This window comes from Pelophylax lessonae (genome assembly GCF_965119305.1).
Source record: "Pelophylax lessonae genome assembly, chromosome: 3".
Lineage (NCBI taxonomy): Eukaryota > Metazoa > Chordata > Amphibia > Anura > Ranidae > Pelophylax > Pelophylax lessonae.
In genome coordinates, this window is record NC_138770.1 from 47,247,043 (window position 1) to 47,259,080 (window position 12,038).

At 43.6% G+C, this 12,038-nt stretch overlaps 2 protein-coding genes across 2 annotated transcripts in view; both read right to left on the bottom strand.

Moving 5' to 3' along the window:
- The window catches only part of LOC309550299 (vomeronasal type-2 receptor 26-like), a gene marked incomplete at both ends in the record, with an annotated part of 50,463 nt that extends 42,032 nt beyond the window's left edge, over positions 1 to 8,431 (bottom strand). Inside the window, 4 exons of the mRNA XM_082250701.1 lie at positions 3,279 to 3,400; positions 3,967 to 4,105; positions 5,825 to 5,991; positions 8,428 to 8,431. Of these exons, the coding sequence (XP_082106827.1) occupies positions 3,279 to 3,400; positions 3,967 to 4,105; positions 5,825 to 5,991; positions 8,428 to 8,431 (432 nt within the window). The remainder of the gene's footprint in view (positions 1 to 3,278; positions 3,401 to 3,966; positions 4,106 to 5,824; positions 5,992 to 8,427) is intronic.
- Positions 8,432 to 9,054: 623 nt separating this feature from the next.
- LOC309550300 (vomeronasal type-2 receptor 26-like) overlaps positions 9,055 to 12,038 on the bottom strand; it is a gene marked incomplete at both ends in the record, with an annotated part of 67,610 nt that continues 64,626 nt past the window's right edge. Inside the window, one exon of the mRNA XM_082250702.1 lies at positions 9,055 to 9,965. Within this exon, the coding sequence (XP_082106828.1) occupies positions 9,055 to 9,965 (911 nt within the window). The remainder of the gene's footprint in view (positions 9,966 to 12,038) is intronic.

Sequence of the window (12,038 nt, forward strand, 5' to 3'; positions counted from 1 at the left end):
AATTACCTAAAACAACAACATGAGACTTGGTTCTGTATTCTCTAAAGGGGGGGGGGGGGGGGGTACTGGGAGGTGGGTAGAGGGTGGAACCAAAGGACAGCACTCGGAGTGGGTAGGGGGTGGAGACAAGGGGTGACACAGAAGTGGGGAGTACCTGCACCTATTCTTGGAGAAAAAAAAGCCCTGGTTATAGTTTTTTTTTATTTTTTTTATTTCAAAGAATTTTTTTAAATTTGTTGCAACTCGGTACACATAAAGAACAGTCATTAACAGAGACATAGTCTAGAATAACAGCCTTACAGTATTGCAATGAAAGGAAAAGGATTAGATCATGGACCAAATTGAAAAAAGTGCACCTATAGAAAAACAGTTCTAGAACAGGGTATAAGTACTGAACGACATTACTTCAGGTTTAGCTAACATTGCAGAAAATAACACAATTCAATGGTTAGAACTGATGACAAGAGAACAGGTAAGAGGGGGGTTGGGAAAGAATGAGAGTTACAGAAGGAGTGGGGAAGTTCCCACAGTGGATATTACTGCACATGAATATGGTTATTTGACTCTCAAGAGTAAAGAAAGATAAAGGGCAGTGTCTCAACAGATAGAGAATATGAAGGAAATATGTAGGGGGATATTGTCTGTCATCTGGATAATAACGTTATTGCAGGGTTCGATGGATAGGACAGCCAGCCGCCCTATCCACCCTAGATCTAGGGAGTTAGTAAGAGCACGAGGTAAGTGGGCAAATGCTAATGTCGGGGGTAATAGGAAAGTGGGTAGAGCAAAGGATGTGGAGTCGTGGAGTGTTAGAGTGGAGCGAGTCGGAGCAGGGGGGCCTGGACTGGCCTCCATCATACCCTGTATTCGTGACCCACTACCACTCGTCTGTCCCAGTGGTCCAACATCAGATGGGTACATAGAGGAAAAAGGAAGAGAGAAGGAAAGAAAAACCCAGAGAAAGGAAATGACAAGTGGATAGTGACAAGGATTTCAGGAAATTTTTAGATACCTATTCCGGTTCTCAGTTTTGGGGATTTATAATGCAGGTATATTCAGGGGTGGATCTAAAGTGAGACCAACAAGACCAAGAGATGTTGTCAGCGGAGACAGCTATTAATTCCTCCATTTTGGCTATTTTGTCAATTCTACGAAACCATTCCAAGCTGGAGGGGGCTCGAGTTCTACCCCATAGTATGGGAATACTCATCTTGGCAGCGTTGATCATATGCATGGTCAGTGACTTGAAATATGTGCGGTTTTCCTTAGGATTGAGATGTAGTAGATACTGTGAGGGCGAGTATTCCAGATCAGACGTGGATATTTTGAGGAGGGTAGCATGAACTTCTTTCCAGAATTTTTGGATTTTTGTGCATGACCACCAAATGTGAAGCAGGGATCCCGACTCCCGGCCACATCTACAACAAAGCTTGGAGATGGACGAGTTACATTTATAAAGGGGGGTTGGGACCCTATACAATCTCGTAAGGATTGTGTAGCCGTTTTCTTGGGCCGAGACATTAGATGAACCTTTGAGGATAATGTCAAATGTGCGTTGCCATTGGGTGTCAGAGAGATTTAGTTGCAGATCACGTTCCCAAGTTTTAAGGATTTTATTTGTTACAGGATGCTTGTCAAATAGCAAGGAATATATATTGGAAATAAGGTGTTTTTGGGGAGAGTCCTCTGAACAAAGAGATTCAAACTGTTTGAGAGGACGCATCCAAGAGTTTTTAGGATTCGTGTGTGAAAAGAAGTGACGAACCTGCAAGAATGTCCATAGGGGAAAGCTATGATTTAACATACAGAAAGAAAGCTGGTTGTGGGTCAAGAGTTCCGTTTTGGAAAAGAAGTGTTTGGCCAGGATATGTTCATGTGGCCACGAAGCAGCAAGGAAACTGGTTGACATCCCGGGCGGGAAGTCCGGGTTAAGACGAAGCGGGGTCAGGGGAGCAGGAGTAGAGGAGAGGGAAAAATTAGCATTCATCTAATGGAAGGTGCGTAGAGAGGGACCTATCAAAGGCTGGTCAAGAAGGGATTGGGGGACATGCTTCAGAGGTAGCCAGGGCAGCATAGCCAGCGGAATTGGCGATATAGCGTCTTCTAGAGTCACCCATTGTTTAGTCCCAGCGTGAGTATTCCAATCCACTATTTTTGCAAGCACGCATGCTCCGTGGTAATTCCAAATATCAGGTAATCCTATGCCTCCCTTTGTTTTAGGTAGTGTCAGTAGGTCATAGCTCACCCGTGGGTGTCAATTGTGCCAGAGAAATTTTGTGCATGTAGCCTTGTACATAGCGAAAAAGGTGGCTCGAAGATGGATATGTATAGTTTGCATAATGTATAAGATTCTTGGAAGAACATTCATTTTTATAATGGTGGATCTACCAAACCACGAAAAGGAAGCCAAATCTCATCTCTGTGGGTCCTCCCTAATTGAGGTCATAGTAGATGATAAGTTCAATGGGAATAAATCAGAGAGAGTCGTCGGGAGTTGGATACCCAAGTATGTAATAGACCTGGGTTTCCAAATAAAGGGGAAGTTATTTTGACATTGGGTGACAGTGTCAGTCGGGAGTGATATGTTTAGGGCATAAGATTTGTCAAAATTGATCTTCAGGTTGGAAATACTTTGGAAGAGTTTAAAATCTTGTAGAAGATTTGGGAGGGAAATATGTGGTTCAGAGAGAAATAAAAGGATGTCATCTGCAAAGACAGCTATTTTAAATTCACGGTCATGTACTACTATGCGTTTAACGTTTTTATTAGGGCGAAGCTGATTAAGGAAAGGTTCTAGTGTCAGGATATATAGGAGTGGGGAGAGGGGGCAGCCTTGGTGTGTACCATTGTTACCTATATATAGTTACATAGTTACATAGTAGGTGAGGTTGAATAAAGACAATAGTCCATCCAGTTCAACCTGTGTAGGTGTGTGTGGCTGTAATCATCTCACATAGCCCTGAATGTTCTGATCCTTGAGATGTACGTCTAAGAGTCTTTTGAAAGCCACAATACTACCCGCAGAAACCACCTCTTGTGGTAGAGAGTTTCACAATCTTGTAGCCCTAACAGTAAAGAACCCCCCACGTTGTCTGAGGTTAAAACGCTTCTCCTCTAATCGCATTGTATGCCCTTGAGTCCTCATGCAATCCCTTCGAGTGAACAGCTTTTTTTCTAAGCTGAGATCCCCATTGAGATATTTTAAAAATTGCTATCATGTCCCCCCTCAGGCATCTGTGGACGGAGAAGGCGTCTGACAGGTGGCCGATGACTCTTACCTGTGCAGTTGGAGTGGAATATAGTGCTAGTATCATCTTAAGCAAGTTATCTCCAATTCCAAGAAATGTGAGTGTTGCACTCATATAGTCCCAGGCCACTCTGTCAAACACCTTTTCTGCATCTAGGGAAAGAAAAAATCCTTGTTGTTTAGTAGACGTGAGCCAAGAGTGAATATTGAGGGCTTTGACGGTATTAATCCTTGCTTCACATCAAGGGACAAATCCAACTTGGTCTGTGGACACCAATGATGGCACAAGAAGGAGTATGAGGTTTGCTATGATTTTTGCGAAAAGTTTGGTATCTACGTTGAGAAGAGAAATTGGGCGATAGTTAGAGATTTCAGAGTGGTCTTCTTTGGGTAGCACTGTGATGTGGGCTTCAAGGAGTCTATGTGTAGGGGGGGATGATGCGGTGAGTGAGTTGAAGGCGGCGAGAAAGGGAGTTGAAAGGATGGCTTCAAAGGATCTGTAGTATACAGCTGAATAGCCATCTGGTCCTGGGCTTTTCCCTGCCTTCAGCTGTTTAATAGTTTGGGATAGTTCCTCCCTGGTAATGAGACCCTCGAGATTGTTGCTCATCTCTAGTGACAGAGGTGTCATTGAATGATGGTTGCTTTAGAGGTAGACAGAGTTGGGTGATGGCTCAGGTTTGATAGGTTGTATAATTTGGTATAATATAGTTCAAAACATTTCACAATATCTGCATTGGACGTGGAGGTAGAATTGTCTGATCTCCGAATCAGTCTGACAGTAGTGGAAGCTCTCTTGGCGTGCAAGGTTCTCGCCAGCAGAGCTCCATTCTTGTTGGATTGTTCATAAAAGAGTTTCTGAGATAGTGCAAATTTACATTTAGTGATTAGATTGAGTTGATTTAATAAGAGTGATCTTACTTTGGTGAGCTCTTGTAAAATGTGGGTGGCTCTAGATTTTTTGTGGGGTTTTTCTAGGAGTTTAATCCGGTCAATCAGGGAGTTATTGTACGCTTGTTTCTGTTTTTTTCCGATTAACGGCAAGATGGATGAATTCTCCCCTAATGGTGCACTTGTGTGCCTCCCATTGGGTTAAAGGGTGCAAATCAGGAGTGTTATTTGTGGAAAATAAATATTCAAGGTGTGACTGGATGTGGTCAAGGTTCATTGTATCCATAAGCAGAGAAGCATCAAGACGCCATACTGATGTCCTCTCGACTATATCAGGGAAAGTGAGCAGAATAGAGACAGGGTGGTGATCTGACAAGAACATAGGTTCCGGTTGCTATACTTAGGGTGGCAGCCAGTTTTAAAATATATCTCCTGCAGGTAGATTATATCCACTTTATGACTTTTCATTAGAGCTAGGACCTGAGACCTTTTTTCTGGGATATTTAGTACCTTAGCGTTTAATGAGAGGATTTGTAAGGTAAGGGATTTAGAGGGTAAAGTCGCAGGCATTGTTGGATAGAAAGATTTTCTGGAGGAGGTGTTTGCAGGGGTTTAAAGGTTCGGACACTGGAAGGGGGTACTTTTTTTCAAACAGACTATATCAGGGAAAGTGAGCAGAATAGAGACAGGGTGGTGATCTGACAAGAACATAGGTTCAATGGTCGTATTGGATAATAGGGGGAGATCACGATGTGTAAGAAAAAAATAATCAATCCTAGAGTATCTCTGTAATGGGGGAGAAAAGAAGGTGTAGTCTTTTACGTTGGGGTGTTGCGTACGCCACGTATCGTGCAATAGAAGGTCATGTCGTTGAGAGAGAATTTGGCTTAAGGCCCTATACGTTAGAACAAAAGAGACAGTAGATAAATCAAGTATAAGATTGAGAGGAACATTGAAATCCCCTCCAAGAATAAATATCCCGACTGGAACGTGGAAAGTCGGGTGGCTATCTTCCGGAAGAAGGGGACCTGCTTCATATTTGGGGCATAAATATTGGCCAGCGTAGTCAGCCTCTTCGAAAGGCGACCGTTGAGAAATAGATATTGCCCTTCTGGATCTACTACTGAGTCTGTAATTTCCAACGGGCAATTTTTGGCAATTAAGATGGAGACACATTTGGATTTTGTTAGCGGGTTGATTGCGTACTAGGCGAGTGGGTAGTCCTGGTTGCTATACTTAGGGTGGCAGCCAGTTTTAAAATATATCTCCTGCAGGTAGATTATATCCACTTTATGACTTTTCATTAGAGCTAGGACCTGAGACCTTTTTTCTGGGATATTTAGTACCTTAGCGTTTAATGAGAGGATTTGTAAGGTAAGGGATTTAGAGGGTAAAGTCGCAGGCATTGTTGGATAGAAAGATTTTCTGGAGGAGGTGTTTGCAGGGGTTTACAGGTTCGGACACTGGAAGGGGGTACTTTTTTTCAAACAGTAAGCTATGGAGTAAGATAGTAGATGTGAGATGTAGAAGATAGAGTAAAGAGAAAAGGGGGAACGAAAGGGAGAAAGTAGAAGAGAGGGGTGGGATAGCTAACGTTTCAGTAGGGGGATTAGTGGGCTAATGTAGTAATAATAAGAGGAGCAGGGGGAGGTAAGCCGGGGGGCAAGGTCAGACCAGCTACCTTACCTGAAATGGTCGAGTTACCCCGGTGTGCGTCAGCGAAGATTCAAGGAATCCTCTGGGTGGGGAGGTAGTAGGTAAGGACGTGATGGAGAAACAGGTGTGTAGTGAAGGATCCAGACCCAGCAAGATAAGGCACAGGGGGAGACCAGGATATCGGATAGATGGAAAAACTATTGAAGAATTAAGAGGACTGAACATTAGAGATTAGAAATGCAAATAGAGATTGGAAATACAAATATGCCGGTATCACGAGCAGTAGTTATCATCCAAGCTACTGTATTTGGCTGGACTCAGCAGAGAAGCAGAGGTATTAAATATAAGACATACAACAACGAGTGTTCAACATAGCCAACAAGGATAAGCATTATATGAGCAATATGCTGTCACATTCGAGTTCTTGGACCTGTTTAGGGGATTCATGTTGTCGGAAATACCCAGTAAGCAAAGGATAGCATGTCAATGCCAGTGGTACTCTACCACACGGCTCTTTGGCCAGGGGATATAAATGGCCAGTGGAGCTTAATATGGTGTTAACAGGATGTTACTCAACCAGTACCCGTGTGTAGGGATATGATATCTGTGAGCAAGGGTCAGTAGTAATAATGATGGGGCGTCAACCAAAGCCAGCAGAGAGCTTTAGGCATGTTCTCTAGTATGAGAGTGCCGTTGAGGTGCAAAAATGTAGAGGTTTCTCACCTAAAGATTGTTTTGGTTGCCCTGAGGCTGTGCCTAAGAGGTGAAGATGGGGCTCAAAGAGGGTAGTAAGAATGTGATGAAGATGTGCTGATGGGGAAGTGGACATGACCCATGAGTATTCCTGGGAAGTAAGAAAAAGCTTTGAACCCAAATTCAGAGACCCATAGCAAGGATACGGATTTGAAGTGATTCTTAGCCTAACAAGAAAATATTGCAACAAGAGTGATTTCAGTAGCAAATAGTAAATAACTAGATGGACTGCAAAGGATATATGACCCAGCCAGAGGCCGTAACAATTGTAAATCAGAGGGTGTTAGAAAGTAGAACAAACAAATGGAGGCAGGAGGAGGAGAGAGATAAAAAAAGGGGGGGGGGGGTGGTGGATGGAGTGTTTTTTTTTAGGGTTGGTCCTTCGCACTCTGTCTATCACATATAGCATGAGCAATAAACCCTGGAGGATCCTTGAAAATATTAGCTTATGCTGTACCCACCTGTGAGGAAGGGAAAATTGCTAGCAAACAATATCAGGCAATTGCAAAATAGTACTGTAATGATGGTAGGAACAGCGAAATTAGTGGTACGTCAATGGGTTATACTGCATGGGGGGTGTAGATGAAGGTAAAAGAATGAAACAAGGGGGGTCGTGATGCGGGTTGATATCCAAGAGGGGGGACAGGGTTGGTATATTGATCAAAGTATCTGAGTCCTACAACAGATGTCACGGTTGCATATGTTAATGGAGAATAAGTCCAGTAGAAGTTTCATAATGGGGAATAACATCGGTTGTCACCCGTGGAAGGGGCTTAGGGAGTTATGGAGTGGCAGTATCATGTTCTAAATGGGTATTCATGTGGAGGAGATACGTCATGTCAGGTAGTGGGAGAACTCAAACACAGTTAGTCAAGCATAGTTGGCGAAACTGACTGGAAAAGAACTCACATATGTGAGTATCTATGAATACATGTCAGAGGTTCAGATATCTTGATGGGATCTTCTGTGAGCAGGTGAAGCCAGAGGGTTCCCGCCTGGGGCAGGTCTATGCGGTTGGCATGGAGGAGTCACAGGAGGAGAATGTTGTCGGCGGGTTCTTTGGGCATTCCATTCTATACAGTAGGGTCATCTCGAAGCCCAGCATTCCAGAGTGTACAGATCCTATGTTCGCTGTACCAATCTGGGAGTGCTGGGATAGGGATATCCATAGCCGCACAAAATTGTGGCAGGTCTTCTGGATCCCACAGCATGGCTCTGCATCCCATTGTCGATGCTGAAAGGCAGAAGGGGAATTTCCGCTTAAATGATATGTTACGTGCGCAAAGTAAGTCCAGTAAAGGCCTGATATTCCTTCTGTGTTGCCGGGTGATACGGGAAAGATCCTGAAACAATTTGAGCTCTGAGCCTTCGTTTAGAATTTGGCGCCTTTCCCTGGCACTTTTGAGGATGTCTTCCTTCAAAGGGAAGCTGACTAAACAGCAGATGATATCCCTAGTGGGGTCGGAGTACCTTCCCCTGGGACGAAGGGCCCTATGGATGCGCTCCATTTCAATTGGCGAGTCATGGGGTCTATCCAATAAGTTATTAAAAATGGCCTGAATGCACAGTTGAATGTTCCCCGCTTCGATCGATTCAGGCAGACCCCTCACTCTAATGTTATGCCTGCGGCCCCTGTTATCTAAGTCTTCCAGGTGTCTGCGCATTTCTCTGATCAGATAGGAGTGAAAGTCTGATACTTGCTGAATGTGTGAAACGGCGGCCCCCTGGCTGTTAGTAGTAGTTTCCACCATGTCAAGCCTTGTATTTACTGACTGTTACTATTACTGACCAGAAAATAGGGGGTATATTGTGGCTCAGCTGTGTGTCAGAACCCTGGGGTGATCGGGATCTGTTAGCTGATGAGCTCCTGTCTCCTTTACCCATCTTGCTGAGTCCAATGTCCGCTGATTGTCGGTAATGTTCTCTCTTGAGCGGGAGCTGAGGGTTCAGGCAGCCATTCACGTCTGTCGCCAAGCCACGCACCCGAGTTATAGTTATTTATTGTTATTTTTGAATTCACAACATTACACATCATGATACAATTTTTATGCACGCAGTTCTGTATTGAGCTAGATTTTTTTTTTGTTTGTTTATTTGTGTTTTTAGACAAATCTATATAAATATATATAAAGGTAAACATACCTAGTCGTAGTGCTGGTTCACACTAGGGCGACCTGTGAGGCGCCCTGGTCGCCTCACAGGTCGCCGCAGGTCGCCTCCCATAGGGAAGCTGCGGACCCGTTCTAATAGGAGCGACACAAGTCGCTCCGACCTAGAAAAAGGGTCCGGAGCTTCTTTGGGGCGACCAGGAGGCGACCGCCATAGACTTCAATGTTATGAAGTCCGTGGCGGCCCGCTCCGAGGTCGCGGTGCAAGTAGCGTCGCGGTAATGTGAACTGGCGCTTAATGTATGACCCAAAAGCACTGCCAAAAATGCAATAGACAGTATACAAAAAAGATTATAACCATAGCATACTACCGTATATAATAATTAATAACAGTTCTATTTATTGTAAAACTCCTTTCTCCATTAAATATGTTTTAGTGTTCAGTTCTGGTCTCCATAAGATAATGTAACATTTGGGAAGAAATATACAGCCTAAGACTCCAGCACTGGAGCTCAGTATGGCGAATATCTCCACAGCCACCATGTACTTCCCTCTGGTACTCAGATAGGCTGGGATCATGGCAATCCACACACTGCAGAACACCAGCATGCTGAAGGTGATGTACTTGGCCTCATTAAAACTGTCCGGTAATGTCCTCACCATGAAAGCCAGAACAAAACTCACAGCTGCCAGAAACCCCATGTAACCAAGAACAGAATAAAACCCAATAACTGACCCTTCGTTACACTGAATGATGATCTTGTCCTGATAAGAAGAGGTGTTTAGCTCCTGGAAGGGAGGAGAGATGGACAACCAGATGACACAAATTATAACTTGAATTGATGAGCATGAGATGACAATGACATTAGAAAGTTTGGTTCCTATCCAGTGTTGCCACAAACTGCCAGGTTTGGTGGCTTTAAATGCTGCACAAACCATGATGGTTTTTGCAAGAACACAAGAGATGGAAATGGTGAAGAGGATTCCAAATGAGGTTTGGCGTAACAAGCAGGATATATCATCAGGACATCCAAGGAAGAAGAACACAGAGGGGAAGCTCAGCATGATGGAGACCAGAAGGGTGAAGCTCAGGTTCCTGTTGTTGGCTTTTACAATGGCCGTGTCTTGATGTGAAATAAAGACCAGTAATATCAGTCCAGTCTTAGCACAAAGAACGGAGGAGGACAAAGCAAAGACCATTCCTATAAGATCGTTAGAGTAAGACAGGAAATCCAGTACTTTCAGGACACATCGATCCTTTTTCTCATTGGGCCATTCATCAAATCTGCATTGCTGGCAGTTTTCACTGTCTGGAAGATAGGAAGATAAAAAAAAGACACATAATTGATGTTCCATATCAATCAGCAATGTATAATTGATATTATTCATTTGACTAGAAGGTTGGTTTGTTTAAAAGGTAACTCCACTTTCCTGGGGGAAAAAATAGCAAATGAAGAAAAAACGATATAGCATATACAATTGCGACACAAATCATATTCCTTTTTTAATCTGCAGCTGTTGTATTTTTTGAAATTGCAATGCAATATGGCTACCTGGAGCTGTTCTGTACACAGAATGTGTACTGACCACACCCCCAGAAACATAATTTCCTGCTTCTGTGATTGGCTCACTCATTTTTCCAGAAGTCTGCCTAACATACAAGTCAGATTTCTGGCATCCCCTGCAATACAAATGTCATTTTTGGTGAGATACTCCTAATAGGAGCACATCTAAAGGACTGCAGGTCAAGCAGATTTCCTCATTAGAGCCTTGCAGCTGCCACAGCTGATAGATAATTATGAAACCACTCCCATTTGACCCACTCAGCACAGAGGCACAGAGAAACAAGCAATGACTTCTTCAGAATAACAAAAGGTAGGCATCTGCAACAAAGTTTGTTAAAATCCTTGTCAATGTACAGAAATCACCCAGAGGGGGGTGTTTTTTTCTCAACAAAGTGGAGTTACGCTTTTACAACTTTGTTTGAATTCACAATTTTATAAATAAAAAAATAAAAATCAATTGGCCTTCAGTCCAAACTTGTTCATGCATATTGATTGTTTGTAGGAACAAGTGTCTGGGGAAAAGTATCTGTCTTTTTGTAGGCTGTTCTCTAATTCTGCCATTGTCCTAACGTAAAGTATATGTACATCATTTAGGTTTACTTGACATTACAACATTTTACCTCGATGTAGCACCCTCCTACATAGGTGCTAAAAAAAGCATTTGTTTTGCTCCATTCTACTTATCAGGGGAGTCTGATCTGTTAGTAATGCCTGTTACATGTGTCCAAGTGTGAGTCACTTGGTCTGAGGGAGTGTCCCCACTGTATTCAATAGGGGAACCTGTTGGACAGTGGAGGAAACATAGCCAGTGACACACTGGGTTTTTTGGCAGTCCCAGTGGGAGAGCACCACCACAGTACATCCTGGAATTGACCATAAAAACTGAGGACACATGTGGCAGGGCATCTTTGGTGGGAAGCAGAGTCCCAGGAGGAGGGTGACGTCTGTCTCTCCTTCTGCAATCTGAGGAAAGTGGTCACAGGCAGTCAGCCTAGTGAGCCAGGTGTGTTACTGAGCCTTGAAGGTCCTGGAGAAGCTGACAGTGGTGCTGCAGACAGAGCTACCTGGGAAAAACAGTGTCCATGAGTACCAGAGGGCTTGTTAAGGGGTCTGCCCAGGAAAGGGCAGCACTCCAGTGAGGTCAGTGGACAGAAGGTCAGCTCACACATATGTTAGTAAAGGGGGTGCCAGGTAGAACTCTGAAGAGTGTAAAGGGGGTGTCAAGTAGAACGCTCAAGAGTAATCTACCAAGTAGTTCACTTGTTAAATACTTCACTTAAGTGGCAAGGTGAAGCAGCGGCCTTGCCACATTCAACATAGATGATAGTCCTCAAGATTGTGCATAGTTCGCTAAGTTGGAGTATCCCACTCATCCCTTCTCCCATCCCATCATAAAAATAAATACAACAAAAAAACAAATCCCCTGGACTGTTTACTGACTGAGCCAAAACCCTAAAATTTTAGGGATTCACAAGTTGTTGCTTTGAGTAACCCATTGGGACCCATTTTCAGCAGCTCCCAAGGGAGTAATGCTACATTATAAACTCCAAACTAACAGATGAGCAAATGATTTGTGTTAACTAAAAAAATAGCGATGAGAGGAATGTACTTCAGTTCAAGCAGTGTTCAATGACAATCACTAAAGTTTGGGTAATGAATTCAAGCCCAAATAAAGTCAACGGGAGCTAAAAGTAAAAAAAAAAACTCTGGCCATTTTCTGGTCTAATAGGCAAGCAGGGGCAGACTGGCAACTTTCAGCCCAGGGGGCAAGTACAAATTAAAGCCCATGGTGTAATGACTTGGCCCCGCTCCCACTCT